The 23,937-nt window shown below is 37.3% G+C and overlaps 1 protein-coding gene across 11 annotated transcripts in view; it reads right to left on the bottom strand.

The window, feature by feature from the left end:
* Positions 1 to 451: 451 nt before the first annotated feature.
* Mff (mitochondrial fission factor) overlaps positions 452 to 23,937 on the bottom strand; it is a 28,382-nt gene continuing 4,896 nt past the window's right edge. For 4 of the 11 annotated variants that reach the window (XM_051190573.1, XM_051190576.1, XM_051190577.1 and 1 more), the window contains 9 exons: positions 23,528 to 23,748; positions 21,820 to 21,989; positions 16,707 to 16,795; positions 14,895 to 14,969; positions 10,240 to 10,398; positions 6,712 to 6,744; positions 5,221 to 5,280; positions 1,592 to 1,676; positions 452 to 648 (listed from right to left, as the gene is read on the bottom strand). In XM_051190573.1, coding sequence (XP_051046530.1) covers positions 517 to 648; positions 1,592 to 1,676; positions 5,221 to 5,280; positions 6,712 to 6,744; positions 10,240 to 10,398; positions 14,895 to 14,969; positions 16,707 to 16,795; positions 21,820 to 21,989; positions 23,528 to 23,748 — 1,024 coding nt within the window. In that variant the 3' untranslated portion in view covers positions 452 to 516. The remainder of the gene's footprint in view (positions 649 to 1,591; positions 1,677 to 5,220; positions 5,281 to 6,711; positions 6,745 to 10,239; positions 10,399 to 14,894; positions 14,970 to 16,706; positions 16,796 to 21,819; positions 21,990 to 23,527; positions 23,749 to 23,937) is intronic. The other 7 variants (XM_051190574.1, XM_051190575.1, XM_051190581.1 and 4 more) reach the window with 7 other exon arrangements.

The raw sequence follows: 23,937 nt of genomic DNA, 5'->3' as shown, positions 1-23,937 counted from the left end.
GGTGATCAAGAAGAGTTAGGTGGCTTGGTTTTTCTTAAGTGCTGCACCAGACTATGACTTCAGAAGCATTAATATTGTGATGCAGATACAAAAAGCATGTGTCAAAGAAATGGGCTGATCATCTGAGAAACACTGTTTTCTTTTACAGTTTCCTAAACTCACTCTTTATGACTGTCATTTCTTTTTAGAGAATTAGCTGTACAGACTGATGAGGCCCAAAGACAAAACAAAAAACAAACAAAACAAAACAAAAAAAAAAAAAAAAAAGATTTTCTTTAAAAATAAACAAACCTAGAGCCTATTTACAAAACATGCAAAAGGCGAGTGTGTAGATTCAACTGCAGAAATGGCTGGATGCAGATCAGTAACAGAACAGGCCCCTGTTTTCTGGGAGAAATACATTTTCAGGGCTTGGACTATAAAACGGCATACAATGCAAAGACAGAAACAATGAAGTTTGCAAATCCTTTATATTTCCAGGTGTTGAGACAATATATGTGAATGCTGAGGTTACCTCTAGCGTCGAAACCAGAGCCAGCTATTAAGCAGCCAGAATGCTACAGTAATTGAATACATGACCATTTCTCTTTTAGCACGTTCTTTATTCTCCTCTTCTAGAAGTTGCAGACGTCTATTTAATTTGATTATCTAAGTGAAAGATAAATAAAAAATGGTACTAATGCATACAGCAATCAGATTTTTAAAAAATCATACATTAGATTGTCAAAGAAATTATTACATAGAAAGTTCCATTTGGGTCAAGATAAATACAACTACAAACAGAAAACAAAATATTACCCACAAAAGATTAAACTGATTTAAATATGCCTCTCCATTCCCATTCTGTAAATGTGAATTAAGGAGAGTGTGTAAGGACATTGCTGCACTGTGCTGTTCTGGTGGCAACAGGGAAGGGGTCTATTCCAGCAGGAGGAGCACAGGATACCTGCTCCTCTCTGCCTCTTCTATGAACTTCAGTTGTGTAGTCTTGGACTTGGATAACTATGTTCTCAGTCCACTCTAATACCCAGAGAGTCCCAACTGACCTATTATGGTGGGCCCTCTGGTATGTATTTGGTATACATAATGAGACCACCAAATATGCCTTCCCTGAATGGGAATGCCTCTGTGTAAAGACGGCAGAAATGCATATTAAAAATAAGCACATGAGAACTACAGTTACAAGATGGGGCTTATGGGTGGGGTCATGAACTATGTGTGTAGAGGCAGTGGGAAAACTCAAAGCAGTGGTTTCTAAAATGAAAAAATTGTACACAGTAACAAAGGTACCCACGGTCTATACAACAAAAGCAAAACACACAATTCAGGACTAGATTTGTTTACTAGAACATCAAAATTCTTTGATACTGTCTAGATTATATCAATCATTTTGGTAGCAACGTTTTATGTTGGTCAAAAGCACTTGAATGATGGTTTAACTAATCTTTAATAAATCTGAAAAAAATCAATTATGGCTTACTAGATAACCTAAATTCATGGGATCCATTGCAGAGAAAATACTAAAATGATGCAAACTTACTCTAAAATATTTCACAGAGATAGGTTTAGGTCTTTTATTGGGGTAGATTACCTGACGTCTTAGTGAAGCTGCATCTACCACAGTCATGTCATCGGACGCTCCTTCAATGGCTGCATCTATGTTTGAAATGCCATACCTAGCAGATAAAATATTGAAACACAAGTTAAAAACTAAGAATAATAGTCAAGTCATGTGTTGTGTTGTATATTACTGAAAGAAGCATTCAAAAAAATCATGCTTAATAATACGACCTATGCTTCTGGGAAAGATGAGGAAAAACTCTTACTACTTTTTTTCAAGGCAGAAAATGAAGCAATGTTAAAGGAAGGGTCCCTGTCTGAAAAGGACTGAGAACTGCCAATGACACAAGAGTTTTATATGAGCCATGTCCACACGTCATTCTATAGACAAAGACTCAATGTCAGGGAATGCAAAGTCAACTACAGACAGAAGACTGATCATATATTACTCTTTTACTTCTGCTTGCCTTTCTTTTGCTATTTTTCCCTTTATTTCTGATTTCCACTTACTCTTTATTGTATTCTCCCACAAAAATAAGTATACAATCTTCTAAATCTCTTGTAACTACAATTAGCTACAGTACTGGCTCAATAATAAGCCAACAAGAGGCTGCGTATAAAATAATAATGCTGAACAACCACCAATACAATGCAGAGAAAGAACATTAAATAGTACTTTTGCTAAAACATTCATGTCTAAAAGGTCACTGACTTGGGGATACAGTGGCATTTTAGTGATGGAGTCTCATTTGACTGGTCTCAAACCTGCTATGTGAGAGTGGATACCCATGATCCTCCTGTCTCATTCTCCCAGTGTTGGGTTACAAGCATGTACCACTAAGCCTGGCATTTTAAAATAAAAATTAAAAAAAAAAAAAAGAATAAGTAGGTAGAAATGCCATTTCTTCCATTTGTCTGGGTTTCTACATTTTTAAGAAAATGTGAAACTTTGCTGTGTGTATGATATGTGTGTGTGTATCTGAGTGTGTTCCATATGGGTACACGAGGAGGCTAGGGGGACAGCACTGGGACCTCCTGGAGCTAGAGTTATTGATGGTGATTATGAGCTGTCCATGTAAGTGTTGGGAATTGAATTCAAGAACTCTGCAAGACCAGTAGGCACTGTTAACTTGCTAAGCCAGCTCTCCAGCACCAGGTTTCCACACTTTAAAATTAACTTTAATGAACACTTTTACTGAGATATATTTTATACACAGAATAATTTATTTGCATGTGCATCTACTTTATATTCTATATGGTTATTTTAATAAAATGACATGGTTGTTTTTTTACAAGAGTAGAATATAACTAAAATTAAAAGTTATTCTTATACAAGCTACACAGAGTTGGCACATGGATCATCTACTTTAATATTCCCAGGAACTCCCCATTATAAAACTACATAACCTTACATAAGGGATATGAAACAGAATTATATATTTTATTCAGGAATGCTAATATGTCTATACACAAAGTTCTACTCCTTCAAATGTTAAAGATACCTTAAATAATCAATGGCATGTACCCATTTTAGATAATCTACAGCAATCTCTGACTTGTACTTTCTCTTATGGCTAGGTCAGGTGGTTTACATTACCCATGTCTTCCCTCTGAGAAACAATGTATCTTGAAATATTTAAAATAAACTTTATCAGTTAGGAGAAATAAACTCAGTTCCTAACTAGACAATAGAACTGTGACTTTATAAACTGAGCAAACTACTCAAATACTAAAGCAGAACTGTGAGGATTCAGGGTGTAGTTCAGTGGCAGAACACTTGCTTACCTGTGCAAGTCCCTGAGTTTGTCTCCTGAACCACAATAATAGAACCTTCCTCCACAATTTGTTAAATATTACTGGAGGAAAATATGAGTCAAAGTTTTTTTTTCTACACTTTATGCTCAAAATAATAAAACTTTTCCATTTCCCCAAGGTCACACATGAGATGAATAACTGGAGGGGGCTACCAAAGAATATGAGCACCCATATTAAAGGTGAATGCAAGGCTGGGTAACACTCAGCCAGCAATGCTTACTATCCAAATGTGAGGAACCACGTTTGATTCCCAGAACCCATGCTAAAAATAAGAAAGCTGGAACAGTGGAACATCATCCTTGTAATCCCAGTGCTGGGGAGGCAGACAGGATTCCTGTGGTTTTCTGGCAAGCCAATTTGGGCCAATCAGCAAGTTCCAAGCAAAGATAGAAACCCTGTCTCAAAAGCCAAGGTGGATCCATCACCCAAGGCTGCCCTGGTCTCTACCTGCATATGCACTTGCACCCTCACAGGTGCCTCCAACCCCCCCAAACATAGGTAAATGAACAGACACGCAGACATCAACACACACACACACACACCACAAAGGGAACTGACCTTAACAATCAACAGACACACACACACCACAAAGGGAACTGACCTTAACAAAACAGACATGCTCATACACATCAACACACACACACACACCACAAAGGGAACTGACCTTAACAATCAATACACACACCCACACCATAAAAAGGGAACTGACCTTAACAAAGAAACAAAGTATACATGAAAAAATTATCATTTTAATTTGAATAAAGCAGTTTTATAATTTTTCAGTTGTAAAAATGTACATAATAAGATGTCATCCTCAATTTAAAACAAAAAAGTATGAAATTATTTTAAATTAAAACTGTATCCTCAGAACTAAAATCTCAAACAATGCTGCCACACCACTCACTGAAAACACCTTCACAAAAAGTTCAAGGGATTAAAAATGAATAGAAAACTATCAGGGGAAACTAGTGTGGCCTAAATTAAGATGCAGAAGAAATGAGTAAGCACAGTGGTCAGGTGGATGAGATTAACAACAAATGGATGGTTCCCTTTTCTCTTGCTTAGGAACATGCCAGCCTCTTCTGAAGAAGAGAAACACACTGCAACAGCACAATTCTACTTAAACCTGGCTTGGAAAATTAGAGTGATAGCATATGATTAGTGACAGCATCTGTCTTCTGTGTCCTTGCATAAGACAGGGGAACAACTTGAAGGTTTTGGCCCAAGGGAATACATGTTCCTGCCATTCCTTGTCCTTTCATGACCAGGGCTAAGCATATTTGATAATATGAAAAGGGTAAATACAAGAGACAAACACTCAAATCAACAGGTGGTAAAAAGATATATATATAAATGCCAAGATTTAAGATTGTATATTTTCTGTTTTAGCATGATCCTTAATAAAGCTACTAAAATACTGCCATAAAATATATAAGACATTCTTACCACACTATGCCATAATTTTTTTGGGAGGGATATCGATATATGGCCTTACTATGTAGCTCTGGCTGACCTGGAACTCACTATATAGATCAGGCTGGCCTCAAAATCATAGAGATCCACCCACCTCTGCCTCTTGAGTGCTGAGATTAAAAGCATATGCCAAAATACCCAATGATAATTTTTATTATTATACAATGTTAGCATACTCTGGTGGACAAATGTCAGAACTAATTACCATCCCCATTTTTAGCAAAACACAGAATTTCTCCTAAGAGAAAGTTGCAGAGGCCTAGGCTATATACATGTATACAATCATGGCTATGGCATGCATTACAATGGTCTGCATAATACAAGCTCCATCAAATATGTGTGTCCTTTGGTAATCACATAGTCTCAAGTTACCTGACGTTGTCATGATGAGGATTAGAAGTGGCGGCAGCTGACCCACCACGCAACACAGGTCTAGGGCAGGTTTTTGCAGAAGACACAAGACAGAATCAGGAAACAGAGAAGTACAAAAATAAAGCAAAAACAAGACAAATAAATGTCAGATAGGATTATATTGTATGCTTCAGTACAATATAATATCCCTCAAATACTTTCAAAATCCTTGTCTCATGTGTCTCCCCCATTTTAAATGACATTCATAATTTAACACTTCATAATTAAGAAAAAACAAAAGAATATAACAAAATAGCACCAACATATAATTCTCTTTGGTGCTGTTTAAAAAATGTAATTCCTCTTTTCCAATGGGAAAAACAAAGCCACTAGCCGCTTTAAAAACATATCAAAACCTGTTAGTAGCACCTGCATGATCATGGTTGCTCATAAATACAAACTAGGAATTTAAAGAAATACCCACTGCCCCAATTCCTTCTCTTGCTTCATTAATTCTGATTAGTCAAATGAGCCTTTTGTCTTAATGCAGCTGTGTCCCTTTCAAACACTAAGCAGGAGTAAACAGAGCTGAGAAAATCTAGGGTGACTCAGAAGTGCAATCAGTAGCGAGTGCACCTGAGCTTGAGACAACCACGAGTGACATACAGGGCTGCTGCATGAGGACCAAGGTGCACTGGAAAACTTTGTGGGGCTTTTCACTTAGTCTCAAGCACATGCTTTGGTGTGAGAGGACAATCTTCTACCTGCTTAAGTTGGAACCTATCCAACTAAATTTGCTAAAATCAAGAAATATATTCTAAACCTCCACCAGTGAACTGTCTTTAATAATCAAAGAGATGAGAAGAGGGCCCATGTAGGGACACTTTTTAAGTAATCAAGTTTGCCTCACTGTATGGCAAGCACCACAGGGTTTAGAAATCCATGTTCTATCCCTTTCTGATGTTGCAATAGTTGTGGGATATAAACCACTATTTTTCTGCTTTTAATTTTTCTTTCTTTTTATTTCTTTGATGTAAGGTCTCACAAAACACATTGGTTCCAAGTTCTGTGGAACTGAGGATGACCTCAAACTTCTGATCCCCCTGCCTACACACCTTCTTCACTTGGCGCTGGGGAGCAAATGTGACCTTTCCATGCTAATTGAGCATTTCAACTTCTTTACAACCCTACCTCTAGAGTGACTTCCAGTACCTAAAGGTACCTTTGGGGCCCAGAATAAAAGGACTCATTACAGAGCATTGATGAATCACACATCCTTTAGATAGGTTTTTAAGTCTTACTAACTTATAGTTTGTGAAATAAGAAAAACTATGCACTGTAGTTACTTAAATTATATAAATATGAGACTGGCTAATGAAATGAAGCCACTCCTGTGTGCTTCCTAAAGGTTTTTAAAGAGTGTGTTTAATATGGAGTGATCTGCCATATTGAACATATTCCACCACAGAGATTTCCCTTTTACAAATGCAGAGCGAGAAACAATACAGTTACCTTTCACAACGTATCTCATTTTGTCTTCTCACACTGGTAATTGATACATATAATATAAAAGTAAATTAGACAGGTATTTGGCAAAATTAGAAACTTCATTCAAGCACCAGTTTCTATCATAAGAATGACTTAATGCTACAAGAAATAGTTGAATGGTGTATTTTGTAATTAGAATGGCAAAAGGGAAGGACATCTAAGACTACCAAATTTTAGTATTAATTTGTATACTGACATTTTTTGAGTAAATAAATGGTCTAAGTTAAGAGAATGCATTTTTTTCTATAAAAATATCAACTATTATAGTAATTAAACAGGTTGATTGGAGGACCAAGAGTTAAGCATTTTTAAGAAGTCATAACAGAATCTCTATGAATACTCTTGCTAAAAATAGAAACCATATATTGGTTTATTCTAGTTATTCAAAAACTAGTAAAACCTGCTAAAGAAAAACTAAAAATAACCAAGCCACATCTCAAAAGTTTATGCACAATTCATACATTAACACTTAAATAATGTTTTATATATAACAGACTAAGTTTCTCTAGAAGATGTTATAGTTTACACTGAGAATGAGGTGCACAGTTCTAGCAAATATAGAAGAGATGGGCAATTTCTGCCCAACAAAAGACAAATCTTAACAGTGCCCTCCCTACTGCTGTCCAACTGGGCAAGGAACATCTGGTATTCGTTCCTGATGTTTTGGTCAGTTTTCTAATGTTCAGCACTAACTTGTGTATATGAACTTTTATTAACAGTTAGGAATTCACTTGGTTTTGGGCTTAACTCTGTTTAGATTACCTGAACCAAGTTCATCAGAGGAAGAAAACAGTACAGCATATAGTGCTACTTAACATACAAACTAAAAATAGTTCTTTTGCCGAGAAACTAGGAATCTGCATAAAAAAAACATCAGGAAGCTCTTGCTTTTTCTGACAAATAGTTCTAGTTTAAACTTGCTGTATTTAATGTGCTGTCCCAAGGGCAAAGATATTGCATTAACACAATAGCCAAGAGCAATTAACACAGAAAAGAAAAAACGGTGAACAGCAAGGAACATAAAAGTGCTGAAAACGGTATAAGCAGTGCTATTTTATAATCATGCAAGTGAACATTATCCAAATTTCACATTCCCATTTCTTTGAAAATCAGAACAACCTCTTCCATAGCAGAAAGAAAAACCAATTTGACATTTAAGATTCTGGTTAAACTTTGATTAAAACAAAAGCAAAGAATCCAAACCCTTTGGTGAGGCTGAGGAGAACCCCACTCTCTGGGATCCAACCTAACAAAGTGATGGAATTTATTTAACAACTATGTAGCCCTGGCTGGCCTGGAACTCACAGACATCCTAGTCTCCTGAGTGCTGCTGGGATTAAAGGCATATGCCACCATGCCCAGCTCTATTTGATTTTTGATTCAAAGTTCTGCTCTGTACCCTAGGGTTGGCTGTGAACCCAGGGCAATCCTCTGCCTCAGACTCCCAAGTTTTGGAATTAAGGTGTATGCCATCACATCTAGATCTTTCTTCAATTTGAAAATGTTTATTTGGGTTAATATGATAATTTAGGCCATTAAGTTATTATAATGTAAAAAATAAAACACAAATTCACTTAATGTTCCAAATAGTTTTTCATGGTAAAAGCATACAAATTTTACACTGATAAGATTCAGATTTTGTATGCTTGAACGTTAAGCAATTTTTCTCACCATAGAGAAAGAAAAATTCAAACTTCTCCAAGTGCCACATCTCTGCATCTGAGCTGTGGATATGCTGGCAGGAGGCATCTAGTAGGTGATTTCACCTACACATGACCTAGACATCACTTTTTTCATCCAGATGTCTTTACTACAATAGCAACAGACACATGAATGCAATCTCTCCTAAGGAGCTACTATAACAAGGTTAACAAAGATAACTGGTGGAGAAAAAAATGGTGTGAAAGAATAAGGTGGAAATAGCCTTTACCAATTTGAGCTCCTAGGGTCAATGCTTTCTGTTCATTATCTTCAAGGATCTCCCACTGCACCAAGAAGGCAATCTGAAGCCATCAGCCCCACATTCTAAGTAATGGTGAAGGGCAGAAGACTTGTCTCAAGAATCTAGGCAGCCAAGTATAATCCCCTCTTCACCTTCTCAACAGATGAGGAAAAGGAGGTCCTGAGAAGAGACACGAGTTATATGCTTAAGGCCAGCATGCAGCTAGCTGTTGAGTGGAGGAATCAAGAAAGAATGAGATTCCCTCTATCTACATTGTTCTTCTTGAACCCTGTTGCTGCTTATTACTTCCAAATAGTCAAGAGTCCACAAAGCTTCAGAGAGCAAAAAAGGGACTCTAAACTCTTGGAGGAAGAGAAACAAACCAACAACTAAAAGTATATATTATCTCTACATACATACATATATATGTATGGTATTTATATAATTTGTCTTTGATGCCATAGGCCTTAAAGCTTTTTTCACTATAGCGTGAAGTTCTATGGCTGAATATATATATATGAATATATATATATATATATATATATATATATATATATATATATATATATCATATCATTATGTTAACTTGGGGAGACAGAGAAGGCCCTGGTTCAACAACACCAGTATCCAGACACTCCTGGTGCAGGTAAAGAGCTGGTTCTGCGAGGACTAAAGGCACAGCAAGAACAAGTTTGTTCTGAGCAAGCCAGACACATGAGGTTAAGCAATTAATGCTTAATTTATTGAGATTCCTTCAAAACCGCAAACGCTAACAGTCTAATAAAATGAACACAAAAAAAAAATGCAAACACCGACTTTTAAAGTGACTAGACCAATGTTCGGAGCTTATCTGACTGTTCCCCACAATACCAACAAAGTTCTGGAACTCATCTTTTTAAAATACCATAAGCTAATAAAACAAAGACTAAAGGTATATTAAATGATTGAAAAAATTACTTGTTTAAACAAGCTGAAGTACAATTCTATTTGGAGATGTTTAAAAGTGAGGTATTGTCTATGACTATATTAAAAAATACCAGCAAAATCTAAAAATGGTGACAGCACATAGAATTTCTAGTATGGGCCTAGAATCCACAGCTCTTAGGAAAGTGTATTGGGATCAACAGCAACATCTACCTGCTTTATTACTTTATTCCCATCACTAGTATAGGTAATTAAATCAAAAGACTGAAGACAACTAGTATGCTCAAGTCCTAGATGTCACACTCAGTCCAACAGACCCTTTAACATATTTCCAAGTGGAATCAAGCATATAGAATAGGCTAGCAAAGCCCTTGACAAAAGTTGTTACACTTCTTATGTGTAGAATTAAATGCCTTCCACAATGGAGGGAAAACTAATATAATCTTGTGAAATGTGAATTTTGGACAATAATTTCAAATGAAAAGAAAACAAGCAAGCCATTTCAAACCATTGCATCTTAGAAAGGGACTAAAAAAGGAGCAAACAAAAAAGACAGCACCACAGTCCACTAAATACAGAGCCAAAACATAAGCAACAAAGCAGCAAAGCCACTCTTGTCCAGTCACCTGCGATTTTCATCCAGCACATCCAAGATCTGCTGGTAAGCCCTACGGGTGGAAGACTGGATAAGCGACAAAATGCCACGGGCAGAGGAAAGACTAGCTCCATCTTCAGGTAGCATATGGGGAGGACAGACCCGAGCCTGTGGTGGCGATGGTGTCACACTGTTCACATAAGCACAGCAAACGAAGAGAAAAACACTCAAGTCAGATTTTCATAAAACTTCAGCAGACAGAGCAGTTTTTAATCTGTATTCTTGCCCACGTTTCCCACCCTCACTCTACCAAGAGAACAAGAAGTTAAAAACCACTTGGAACTGTTTTTACAGAGCAGCCATGAAATAACACCAGTGATCACACTGAGCAGAAGGAACAACTGGGAGGAGAGAATCCATCCCTGAGAGTGTCTTCAGGGATGAGCTTGGTATCAGAGAAACGAGGTACAGTATCATTCATCTGTGTCATTTCAGTAAAGCAAATGCCTAAGAATCAGCACTGCACATGACTTACAGTTGATAGAGTGGGACAGAGTGTATGTAAATACCAACATCTAAACACATGAATCCAGCATGATACTCTAAAGACACCATTTCAAATACTTTACGAAGACAATGAAGCAAGCTGAGTTTATGATGGAAAATGAATTAAAGGATGGGCTAAGACCTCAGAAAACTCTATTTGTATTTTGATTGTTTAATTAGCTAACTGACTAAAACATAAAACTTCCCAGGTCTGGATATACAACGAAGAAAGACAAGGACACTTCTTAAGTTATCACAGTGGCAGAAGATCAACTATATCTTGGCTTCTCAGTGACAATAATCTGATTATTTCTGCATTAAGAGCTAAGATTCAAAATTTTTTTGGTGCACTGATCACATTTAAACAAACTATTTGTATAGTTTCTGGCCTAAATTCTTAATATCTGTTTCCATATCTTCAGAGAACTGTCTGAGATTGAAGCACGAGACATTTAACTGACTCACCATGGCCTTGAAAATTTTCCTTTTACAGAAAGAGGACCATGACTCTAAGCTGAGGGTTCAACAGTTTCAAGGAACAAAGCACATTAGGGTTATCTTGTTTTTAATTTTGGAAAGGATAGTTATAGTTACCTAATATCCTCAGAGTTTCAAAAATTAAACATAACCTCTAACTTTATAACTTTCAATTATCTATATGATCTAAAGAGAAAGGAGCATATACAAAATTTCTAGATCTTGGCCTAATGATGTCAAGAAAAACTCAAGTTTTTAGATGTCAGTAGAGACTGGCAATCTTCTGGGAAAAAAAATATATCAATGTATACTCTTATACACACACACACACACACACACACACACACACACACACACACACAATGTATAATCTGACTCATAGTTCTTGGCAAATCCCATAATAAACACTCTAGCATAGCTGGGGGCAAAATAACAACAAAACAAAAAACAAACAAAAAAAGATGAAAGAAAAGTAAGCAAACAAAACAAAACTCCTAGAGTGGCTGGAGTGCAATCTATGTGTGGGGCTTGCACATAAACATCCTTTGGACAGAACAGTGAAGACCTGAAGCGCCCGTATGCAAGAAGCCAGGCTGAGCTCATGTTTACGATTGTTACCAGGGACAGGACTGTAAACTGAAGTTCTGTGTCACTATTTACTGTACCCTGGAGATACTGGGAGTGGGATGGGGAAGAGGGGATAGGTTGAGGCTCACAGCAGACAGACTCCTAGTGGAGTCACCCTTCTCCTTTGGGGATGAAACACAGGGAGAGGTAAGTTGAGAGATGGAAAGACAGACTGATATTCCAATAGAGGAAGAAGAAAATCCCAATGTACATCACTTCCACTGAGTTACAGGATTGGGAAAAACACAATTTTTGATAAAGCTTGCAGCAAAACTGGATAAATTTTGTTAGACAAGTTTCAAATTAACACTGTTTAACTTTAGGGTTCACAACAAACACTTCTGTACATCTCATTAACAAGTAGACTAGCTGTAGAATGAGGATACTATTCATTTTTAGTATTTTCAATTATAATCTTAAAGCAACAACATCAATTGGTGGATTTCAAATTTATAATAAAATTTAATGGATTTTTCTCCATTGAAATATAAGAAAATAAAGTTATTTACTATTTAAATTAAAAACAGGCTGAGAACATAATTCACTGGTAGAATACTTACTAAGCATGCCTGAGATGAGCAGGTGGAAGGGAAGGAGAGAGGGAAAGAAAAAGCAAGAAATGAAAGGAGGAGGAAAAGAAATCTGAATGTACATGCTGACCATACATGCACAGGAAAGGAGGTGCCATCCTATAAACTAGTCAAGCTCAAACTAACTTCAGATTAATGGCAAACAATTCTCAAGATGGAATGAACAGAAGGCTGGATTCTAAAATAATCTACAGGTCCCCACTATATTCTTAATGATTAATTTTAATGCATATCAGGAAAATCAATAAATAAAAATAAATTTAAAATAAAAAAATCTAAGTATTTCTTCTAATTCTAAGATTCTATGATCATGTGAAATGCAATATGGTTATAAACAGGAAAAACCCATATGATCTTTAACTAATTTAATAGAAATACTCATGTAGAACACTAACAGATGAAATTAAGCCCTGCAAAACAAAACAACGCCCTAAAAATTTTCCCCCAGTGCCAGGAATAAAAACCAGGGACCTATACATGCCAAGCAAGTCTGCCCTCTACTGAGCTAGATCACGACATGAAGTAGTTATCAATACTAATTAAGGATATTTGATTAACAGTAAAAACTGCATTTCCCCACTGGCTGCTTCTCAAAGAAAAATTAAAATTTTGAAGCTTGGTAAGAAATGTAACTTTGCATTCATTTACAAGATACAAGATAGTCATCTAGACATATCAAAAAAAAAGGGCTATTTATATTGTAAGGTGAGAAAATCATCTTAATTAGAAACAATAATTTTTTATTAGGAATCAGGAAAATAACTTAGCAACTGTAGGCACTCTTGTATTTTAACCAATAAATTTCATTGAAACAACGGAGAAAAATAACTTTACCACTCTAATACAAGCTATAACATCCTGTACTAGAATCAACTGTGGAGGGGACAGAGTGATTTGGAGTTAGGTTTTGACCTCTGTCCATTCACTACCTAACCAAAGTTATGTTTCTGTTTTTAGTTTTTATTGTTTAATTTTTGACAAGTCAACAACTGTAAAAAATACAAACTACAAGGCACTGAGGTCATGTGTTTAAACAAATACTGCCTTATACATAATTTAACAAAATGCACTTGATAATAAACTGCTTCTATTAATGTTACACAACAGCAAAATCTCATTTAGTATTTTAAGTTTTAAACTTAAGAAGCCCTCATGCTTACCAAGACACTTCATTAGTAATAACTCTAGCTCATGCTCAGACTTTTAAACATAAGGGTTAAGTAAACAATGGCTAGCCAATGTCAGATGAAAATCAGTGACTTAGCACAACTCATTAAGAGGAATGTTCAAAGTAGGAGAGCTCTCTCCACAGGTTTTCAAAGGAATGTTGTTTCTCAAACTGTGAGGTTCATGTCTTTGTTAAAGAACTAGCCACTTCGAAAAAGTAAAAAGAAAAAACATTTTCATTGAGACCAAACTCTGCTAATTTCTCTGGGCCCTTCCTTCCTTCCTTCCTTCCTTCCTTCCTTCCTTCCTTCCTTCCTTCCTTCCTTCCTTCCGTCCTTCCTGTTTTTTCTATACAATGACTCAGCATATATGCCCTGAAACTAACTAGCTTACATTTATCAGGCTGGCTTTGAATTCACAGAGCTCTACCTTCTTCTGCAGTGATTAAATGTATGTGGCACCACACCTGGCCTCTCCGGGACCCTAAATAGAGAGAATGGTAATTTGCTACTATGACTGAGGCCACTTAGTAACTCCTAGAAGCACTGCAAGGACACAGAAAGATGAGTTGTTGGCCATCAGTTGGTTTCCTCAGCTGTTTGGGAAGAGCAATGACTGTTTATTTGCACATGCATGGATGTGTGCAGGCTGAGTACTGAATCTAGAATTCTAGAGCCTTGCACATGCTGCTAGAATTTTTACACTTCATACCAAAATGTTTCACTGTCAGGAGCGGGAAGTCATTCTTACAAAGTTTTTCATACTTAAAGAAAACAAGAGTTTAGTGCTCCAGACATAATTTTCTTCAGAGAAATAAAAGAAAAAACAAACAAACAACAAAAAAAAAACTAACACTACAATTTCAATGACAAACCACCATTAAGATTTTATTTTTCTCTAGATTAAAATAAAACAAGGAAAGATATTGAAGTGTAAAAACATGAGTGGGATTGCTGAACCTTGCTAAGTGTATGTAATCTGCAGAGAACTTATAGGCCAACCAAAGCAAAATACAGAAAACACAAAAGGATTTTCTCTTTATGTACAGGAATTATTTAATTTTCCTTTCATCTATATCCCAAACCATATAAAACTTCCTTCAAGTTGCCCCCAAGCCTCACTTTAATAAACTATATAGTCACAGTTTGAGAAATCCTGAGGGAGACAGAAAGTTAGGGTATTACATATCAGGTATATGGTTAAACAGATTAGTATTAACATAAGCCTGCAAAATTAAAGCAATCCCTACTTGGGAAAAATAGAGCAGATAAAATCTTACGTGTACTCCGGTGCAGAAATCGATGCCTGGAACCTTGAAATTTTATTTCTTGGGGCAGAATCTGATCTGTGCCACCTTAAATAATAATTATGCTTCTTTTACATATTCAGCTTTTATAACAAAGAAAATGATTCTACTATGATTCTACTGTCACAATCAATTTTGTGCCAACAGGTGACAACAATCAACCTGCTTCTTAAAAGTAATTAAGAAAACAAAGTCCCTGCCCATTTGCACTTCTCTTTATGAGCTGTAGAATAAGCTAGAGTGGAGACAAAGGCCCATCCATGCACAATAGTCCACAATCATTCTAAAAAAAAAAAGAAAAAAGAAAAAAAAAAAAAAACAGACTAAAATAGGAAAGTTCAATAATTACTGTAGCAGCTATAAGCTACATCCATCTGTATGGACTGTTTCTTGCCCATTGAACAATGTCCATTTTATGCACATCACACTTCAAACAGGAATTCAATTATAAACTGTAAAATTAACAATGGTATGAGAAGAGTGGGCAAACTTTTATTAATATCAAGATCTTTGTTTTTAATATATATTCACACACACACACACATATATAGAGAGAGATAAATGCCGTAAAGGCAATTTAAAGAAAATCAAGCTAATAGTTAGCTCTTAACCTTTGTGCTATGAGGAATGTATAGAGAGCTTTTTCCTTTATCTTCATCTAAACTCAGCCATCAATACTATATACGTTGTGAAAAGATGATACAATACTGAAGTAATCACATTTTAATTTTAATGATACAAAAAGTCAACTAAGGGACTAAAAAGCAAGTCACAACTTAAGTAGGAGGAAAGCCTATTAGAAGATTCTGTTGCCCTACAAGCTACACATTACAAGTAGAAAATAACTGAATTAGAGTTGTTTTACCCACATTAGCAATAAGATTACATTGTCTTTTTACTATGTGTATATTTGGAAACAATTTTAGAAAAATGAGTTTCATGGGAAAACATACACTGAATCATATTTTTTAAAATCACATTAGTAATGGTTAAGCCTTTCAGATAGTCTCTCATAAAGGAGACAAATATTCATTTTAATCCAACTTCTTCCTATAGATCCCTCAGGATCACAACTACTGTGAGAGACTCTCCAAGCAATCGAAGAACTCAGTTTTCCCTTGCACTCAACATAAGAGAACAGAGTTTCAACACAGCAAGCAAAAACTTACATTTGAGATACAACTTCACTGACTGGTTAGAGATGCCAGTGAATCTCTTCATGAGACTTCTTTCAAAGCAAAGACAAAAATAGTTTTCTCAACTATGAATATTAGCCTCCTGCCCCTATAAGAGCCCATTCTGCACCACTGTACTCTGCAGTGAGATTTAAACTACAACTTAATATGGTACACCGTAAGAATGGTAATTGTACTGTGTTCCAGTTATTTTGTAAGCTCTCAAAGGAGATGTGTCATTGCCTGATGTTTGCTGAGTTCCCAGAGAAGCTAACAAGATGCTTGACATCACAAAGGGCTCCTGATGAGTTCATGAAGACTGACCAAACGTGAAGGAGAAAGAATAATCACTTTCCATAAAGGTGACAGACACACAGAAGAGGAAACAGGACTGAACAACTGTTGCAACAAAGTTCAAAGTGTCAGACTGTATGACTACAAAAAGTACAATACAAAGTGATATCCACTGATGTAAAACAGATTGTAAAAACTTTGAGATTTAGAGAAATGTATGTACAGACAAAACACAGAAGAAAATCTACAATGATTTCTAAAACAAAACAAAACAAAAAGATACAATGCTGTCTGTGATTGCTGTGATTCTACTCACATGGAATCATTTCTGACCAATTGTCCATTCTGGCGAACAGCATTTTCACTCATGGAACGCTCTCTTTTTAGCCTGCCAACTGCTCGGATCTGTTAAGGCACAAAAAGGGGAAGGAACGAATATTCTTAATAGCTTAGAAGCTATTTAGCATTAAAAAACACAGAAAACTTTGTCTAAGGCTACTCACAAAACTACAAGGCGCAAAGAAAAGCAAACTTGTACATTACAGACAGGTAAGACTTGGTTCTAAAATTTTTTACTCACCCCCGCTTCTCGTGGTCAGTGTGTGTGTGTGTGTGTGCGCGCGCGCGCGCGCGTCAGAGGTTGATGTCAAGTGTTTTCTCAACCACTCTCCACCTTATTTTTAGAGATAGGATCTCTCAATGAACCTGGCACTTACTGATTCAGCTAATCTACCTGGTTATCAAGCCCCCAGGATCCTTCTGTCTCCAACTCCCCTGGGCCAGGACTACTCAGATATGTGTTAGTGTGCCTAGCTTTCCACGTGGCTCCTATGGCTCAAACAAACCCAGGTCCTCATGCACACTCCAGCCACAGGACCCATACAGATTATAATGCTCATAAACTTAGGAATGCCTGTTTACTTCTAAATAAAAGCTACTACAGTTTCTTTTCAAGTAAATATCAATCTTGGTTGGTAAAACTTTTTTCTTTTCTCTCTGAATCTACCAAAACCCTTTTCCAGAACACAGATAATCACGGGATGCTTAAGTACCTTATACAAAATGGTATAATAATATTTTGTACATTTCCCCCTATACTTTAAATCATCTCTATACTTATCATACCTAGTGGTATATAAGGATGTACAAGGTATGTTATTAGGCATGACACCTTATTGCTTAGGGAACAATAACAATGAAAAAGATAGTACCTATTTAGTATGGCTATAATCAATCAAGATCTAAATTACACAGTACCCACACTCAGGACACAAGGCAGGTAATGATGAAGCACCAGGTGCTAAGGAGACTTGAGAGGGACCCTGTCTATAACACAAAAGTCAATTCGGGGCCTCCTGCAAGAACCTTTTAAGGTCAACCCAAAAATATGAAAAATGTCACACCCATGATCAAGTGTATTTTATTCTTGCATAGTAATATTACTGTGTTGGTTTGTAAGAATATTGCCTGCCTGCTTGCCTACTGCAGCAGTCATGGCTGCTTTCTTTGAAGTGGCAGGGATGGAAAGGAAAAGTTGCTCAGCTCTAAGCTACTTCCTGGAAGCTGGGTCACAAACTACTTTGTTTGTAGATATACAGCACATAGCATTAGACAGAAGATGCACACATGCATTAATAGTCCCCATAGTGTATTTAAACTCCAAGTTTTATGTGATTACACACAAAAAAACCCCAACAAAAACCCTTTTATACCTCTGTTCACTGGTTCTCTAGACTTATACTAAACCCATCACTACTTTAAATTCTGTTCAAATTTTTTAAAATGGTAGTTCACTATTTAAAAAAAAAGTAAAGTGATTTATACAAGTTACACAGCAATCATATATTAAGAAAAAAACAGACAATACAATTAACAAATGTAGTGACAAAAAGTTGAGAACAACAACAACAATAACAAAATCTGTCTTAAAAAGAATGTAACATTTGCCCCTCACAATCCCCATACTCCTTTCTAAGGTTTTTTGTTTACTTTAAGACAATACAGCACAAGTTGGCCTGGAATTTGTGATCTTCCCATTTCAGCCTGTGAAGTACTGGGATTACAGGTGTGTACTACCTGCTCCAGGCATAACTCTTGCTTTCTCTGGAACCTTGACTAGAGCAATGGGGTAAAGTAGGAGGCAATATGGTCAGAACAACTAGGCTGGACATCTTCCCCATTCCAAACACAATCACTTTCCAAAACTTAGAGTAACTAACAACAGGGAGAATACTTGAGACAACGATTAAGGTTACGGGACAGAAACATGAACAATGTGTCACTGTGAAAATATCTATGAAAAGGGCATGCTAGTGGCTAGTTTTATGCCAACTTGGCACATTCTAGAGCTATTTTAGAAGAGGGAGCCTCAGTTGAGAAAATGCCCCTCCAGACTGGTCTTGGACAAGCCGGTGGCTCATTTCCTTGACAGATAGTCATGTGGGCAGAGCCAATTCTGGACTTCTATTCTTGGGTGCTACAAGAAGCAAGCCTTGGAGAGCAAGCCTATAATTGGCATGTCTTCATGGCTTTTATATTAGCTCCTGTCAAGTCCTGATTTGATTTCTTCAACGAATGACTGTTATATCAAGTTGTGAATGAAAATAAACACTTTATTCCCCAAGTTGTATTTGGTCATGGTGCTTTATCACAGCAAGAGAAATTCAACAAGACAATGGTGCAATACAGTAACTAGATAAAGAATGTGAGTGTACATCACTGAATCATCCATGGGTGTATGTGCACAACATAAAACCACAAACCACAAAAACCGTTCTTATTCTTAAAATTTGCTGCTTCTGCTCCTGTACTCCCAGCTCCTCCTTCCATAATGGGAAAGAAAAGAAGGTAAAACAAATTACACCTGAATTGTGATGAGACCTGTATCGATGAGTTATCTGATTTTTTTTTTCCCCCTAGTCATTGCAGGACATCCTGGGGCATTCACTGAGTACCCGGGGGTCCTCTCATCAGTGAGTTCAGGGGTATACTAGTGTGGCTTGTTATACTTCAGGTCAGCTACAGTCTTCTGCTTCTCATTCTCACAGAGGTTTTATCAATTACACTGGGCCACCACAGGGTACTGATAACCACCTGCTGCCTTGAATGACGGCTTCCTAGGTTAACCTTCTACATAATCTTCAGGCTCCAGGGCCACTGCTTTCAAAGTGTGACCTATGATAAGGCTGTTTTAGCTGGATATCATTTCTCCTAATCCTTGAGCTCTGGCTGTATATCTGTACAAGACTAACACAGGTTTTGGCATCTATGGAAGCCATTTGATAGCTTGTTTAGGCCTGCTGGTTTGAATAAAAGTTCCTTTTCTGAAAACATGAAAATTCTTTTCCTGTCTTCCAAAACTGGGTCCTAGTTTGCACAGGCCAACTGACTTTGCTCTTTCTAGATCACCTGGGTGCACAGTACTCTTCTGGTTTATTTTACAAATGGATGGTGTACTTTTCTCTGAAGTAGGAACAGCTAATTTGGTCAAAAGCTACTTCAGTCTGCTTTCTCTTTGTACTTGGGTGAACTTTTCAAAAAGCTTTGTAAGTTATTATAGCTAATCTTTCCAAAGTGTACTGTTGCTTGACAGACAAGACATGATGGTGGGTTCCATATATCTAGCTTGAACACACTCTTGGAGGTACAAATTGCACAGGAATAATTTCTAACTCTTCTTCATAGACCTCTTTCCACATCCTCTTAAAATCTCACACTGGCCCTAGCTGCCTAGGAAAGTTCCTTTTTGAGAAGTAGAAGCCTCTGCCTCCCTCATCACATAGCTATATCTACTCTAAGAGCTTTGAGAATGGCCATGGCACACAAGTTTCAGGCCCTGTTCATATGTCTTACTGCACAGCTCTTTATTAATTCTGGTAGGCAGGGTTACCAGGCAATGCTTTTGTTTATAGGTGCCTTCCAAATATTGGTACACATTAGACATACCATCTTAGGGTTACTGTTGCTATGATGAAACACTATGACTAAAATCAAGTTGGGGAGGAAAGGGTTTATTCAGCTTATGCTTCCACATCATAGTCCATCAACAAAGGAAGTAAGGACAGGAACTCAAACAGGGCAGGAACCTGGAGGCAGGAGCCGATGAAGGGTTCATGGAGGGGTGCTGCTTACCAGCTTGCTCCTCACGGTTTATTTGGCCTGCTTTCTTATAGAACTCGGGACCACAGAAGGCACCACCCACAATGAACTGTCCCCCTCCCCCAATCAGTAACTAATTAAGAAAATGCCTTAAAGGACTGTCTACAGTCTAATCTTATGAAGGCATTGTCTCAATTTGGGTTCCCTCCTGTCAGATGACTCTAGCCTGTGTCCAGTTGATACAAAGTAGGCAGCACATATACTGAAAGAGTCCATCGGTTTCCTCTTGTTATTAAAGAAAGCTCCGCGTGCACTGCTGTCACCTCCTCACCCCCCCCCCCCCACTGTGCTGTTGAGACTGTGTAGACGGAAGGCTTACAGAGGGCAGGTATGCATTACCTACTTTTTACTGTAGTGTCATACATAGACTCTCAAAAAATGGTGGTCAAATAAAATTTTAGAAGAAACTTGACAACTTTTGGCCACAATTAATACTCAAATATAGTGCTTTTTACTAAGCAAATATGCAGGAAGTTTATACTGGCCCCAATTACCTAAGTAGAAACTAAACCTAAGAAAACCATCAAGACTAGTACTAGGAATTCCACTAACCTGGTTTAAATGAATGCATAACCCTCTTTGTGAACAGAACTACATAGAAAAATCAAAGTGGACAGGAGTACATTTTTAATAAAAATGTATGTTTGCATGTTGTCCTTAAGAACAGAAGCTTCAATACCTGTCTTAAGTCCATAGCTCTGTCAAGACTTTAATTCTAACATTAATTCCTTTAAGTCCATTTTACCACCAACTTTATGTCAACAGGGATATCAGTGTTACTAACTTGCTGTAGGAATTGGCAGTGTCAGGAGAAAGGGTTTCTTAGGCTTTGTTTGCCAGATGATTGTATGACAAAATGGCACAGTCATTTTTTTCCTAGTGCAAGACTTCCTTTCTCAGGAATAGAGTGGCAAAGCACTTGCCTACCATGTTCAAGTGCTGGTTCAATCTCCAGAACCGCAGAAAACAAAAAAGCATTTTGAGACTCTACATTATTGTGGGTATAGTAGTTACCACTGCTCCTTCTTTAAGTCCACATAAATGGTAGCAATACTTGGTCCTCCAAAATTTCCCCTCCCCACCACATAACTGTTAAACTAGAAACAAAAACAAATCCATAATACTTTATTTAGGGAACTGTGAAGTCAATTGATACCAATATTGCCATATGGAAAGCTTCCATCGTATATGACTAATGCATGCTTCATGTCTTAACTCTTTTTTAACCTTACCCTACATTCTTTCCAACATAAGGAATGATAACTACTTACTTCTTCGTTTTGAGGAGTTGGAGGTGGTCTTTCTAAATCCAGAAAATCTAGTGGTCTTTCACTCAGGGTGAGCACACGTGGTGGTGTTTTCAGTGCCAGAGGTTTAAAGGGAGTGGACTGGATAAGGTCAAGATCCGCTGGTCTTGAAAATGAAATGTCTTCATTATTTCCTAGGAAAATAAAGGGGAGGAAGGATTTTCACAGTGATGTTCATCAATGCTTTTACCTTTGTGTGTAATGAAAACAAACAAAACACTCAAGCAATCTATCTCTAAGTATACAAAGAACTCTTACAACACAGAAAATTTCAAATTGGCAAAACATTTGAATACATGCTTCAAAATATTTTTTGAATACCAAATGTCCCCTGTAACCTTGGTCACATTTGAGCACTGGTTTCCCAGTTGGTGGCACTATTTGGGGAGGGTTAGGAGGTGGGGCCTTGGTGATGGAAGTATGGCAGGGGAGCTTCGACATAAAAGTCATTACTCCATTCCCAGCTCTTTCTGCTCTGGGCTTGCAGTTGAAGATGGGAGCTCTCAGCTTGCTGCTCCAACCACCACACCCATCTACTACCATGCTTCTCCTAATGACAGTGATGGACTTCTATCCCTCTGGAACCACAAACTTAAATAAACCCTTCCTTCTATAAAGTGCCTTGGTCATGGTGTATATCACAGCAATAGAAAAGTAATTAATACAAAAAGTAAGTAAAAAAACACATGTATACATGTTCAAAATTATCAATCACTAGGGAAGTGGATATAAAGCAACTAAAATTCACAAATGTCATTAATAGAAAAGAAACATGGAACATCCTTTGGAAAATAATTTGCCAACATTTTAAAAGCTTACATATCTTATAATATTCCTAAAAGCTTATGCACAAATATTTGTATCCTATCCATCCTATGAATCTCAAAAAGAAACAAAAATGTCCATTAAATGTCAATGGATAAGCCAATGATAATGTACGCACACAAGATATTTATTACTTACCAATTAACTGGAATGAACACGTAATACTTGCAACAATGTGGAAGAATCTCAAAATGCATCCCACTAGCCATGCATGCAAGCATAAGACTGCAATTCTAGCACTAAGGAGTTAAGGCAAGAGGACCCTGAGTGCCTCAGGGGTACACTAAGTCTCTGTCCCCAAATAAAGGCAAAGTGAAAAATAAACTGGGTTTGGTGGGGCAGGCCGGCAACCTGAGCAGTTAGGAAGGCTGAAGCAGAAGAATGACAGGTACAAATTGACTGTGGGCTCTGCAGGGCAAATTCAAGGGCAGAATGGAAAACTTAAACTCTGCCTGGGCAGCAACAAGGAGCCCTCAAAGGTACAGCATTTGTCCTGAATGCATACGATCCTAGCATCAAAGCCTCCACAGGCGAAGGAAAAAAAGGAGGAAAACTTACTCTTAGCAAAAGAAGCCACGCAGAGTGTATTGAGGGCTTCATTTATAGGAAATTGTAAGAAAGACAAACCTACTGACCTACTGTCTGGGTACAGAAAGACCATGGCTGCTAAGAGTTGAAGGACTGGGAATGATGGAGAATGGGAACAGGAAGCCTTTTGAGGTGACAACAATGTTCTGAATGAATCAGGACCGTGGGGGTTACATACATTTATAAAACTTGTGAAAATACCTTTTCTCAATAATATTTAAAGAACCCAAAGACTTACTAACAATCAACAATGAGATACCTGTAACAACGATCCTCTCTGGGACTTGCATTATCACACTGGTATTCGGAACTCCTTCTTGGAACCCTTGGTCCAGGTCAGCATTTGGTGGTGCTACTTTTAATTTTTCTGGGACCCTCATTCGCTGACTAATACCTTCGGTGTATTCCATTTCATACTGAATTCGACTGATTTCTGCCATCTCAGCAGCAGTGGGAGAAGGAAATGCTGCCCCACTCACCCTACAGAAAGAAAATGTTAAGATCAGGTAACTGTGTGAAAACATCAATCTCCTCTATGCAGTGATGTCAGAAGACATTAGCTTACAGTAGAAAGAGCAAAAGGAAACTCCTCACTTGTGAGCAAAAGGAAAACAAGCAACGAATACAGTTTCTTCAACATAAAGCTCTGACTTATCATCTGAAAACGAA

This window comes from Phodopus roborovskii, unplaced genomic scaffold, assembly GCF_943737965.1.
Source record: "Phodopus roborovskii unplaced genomic scaffold, PHOROB, whole genome shotgun sequence".
Taxonomy (NCBI): Eukaryota; Metazoa; Chordata; class Mammalia; order Rodentia; family Cricetidae; genus Phodopus; species Phodopus roborovskii.
This window is presented reverse-complemented; position numbering and strand designations above follow the sequence as displayed.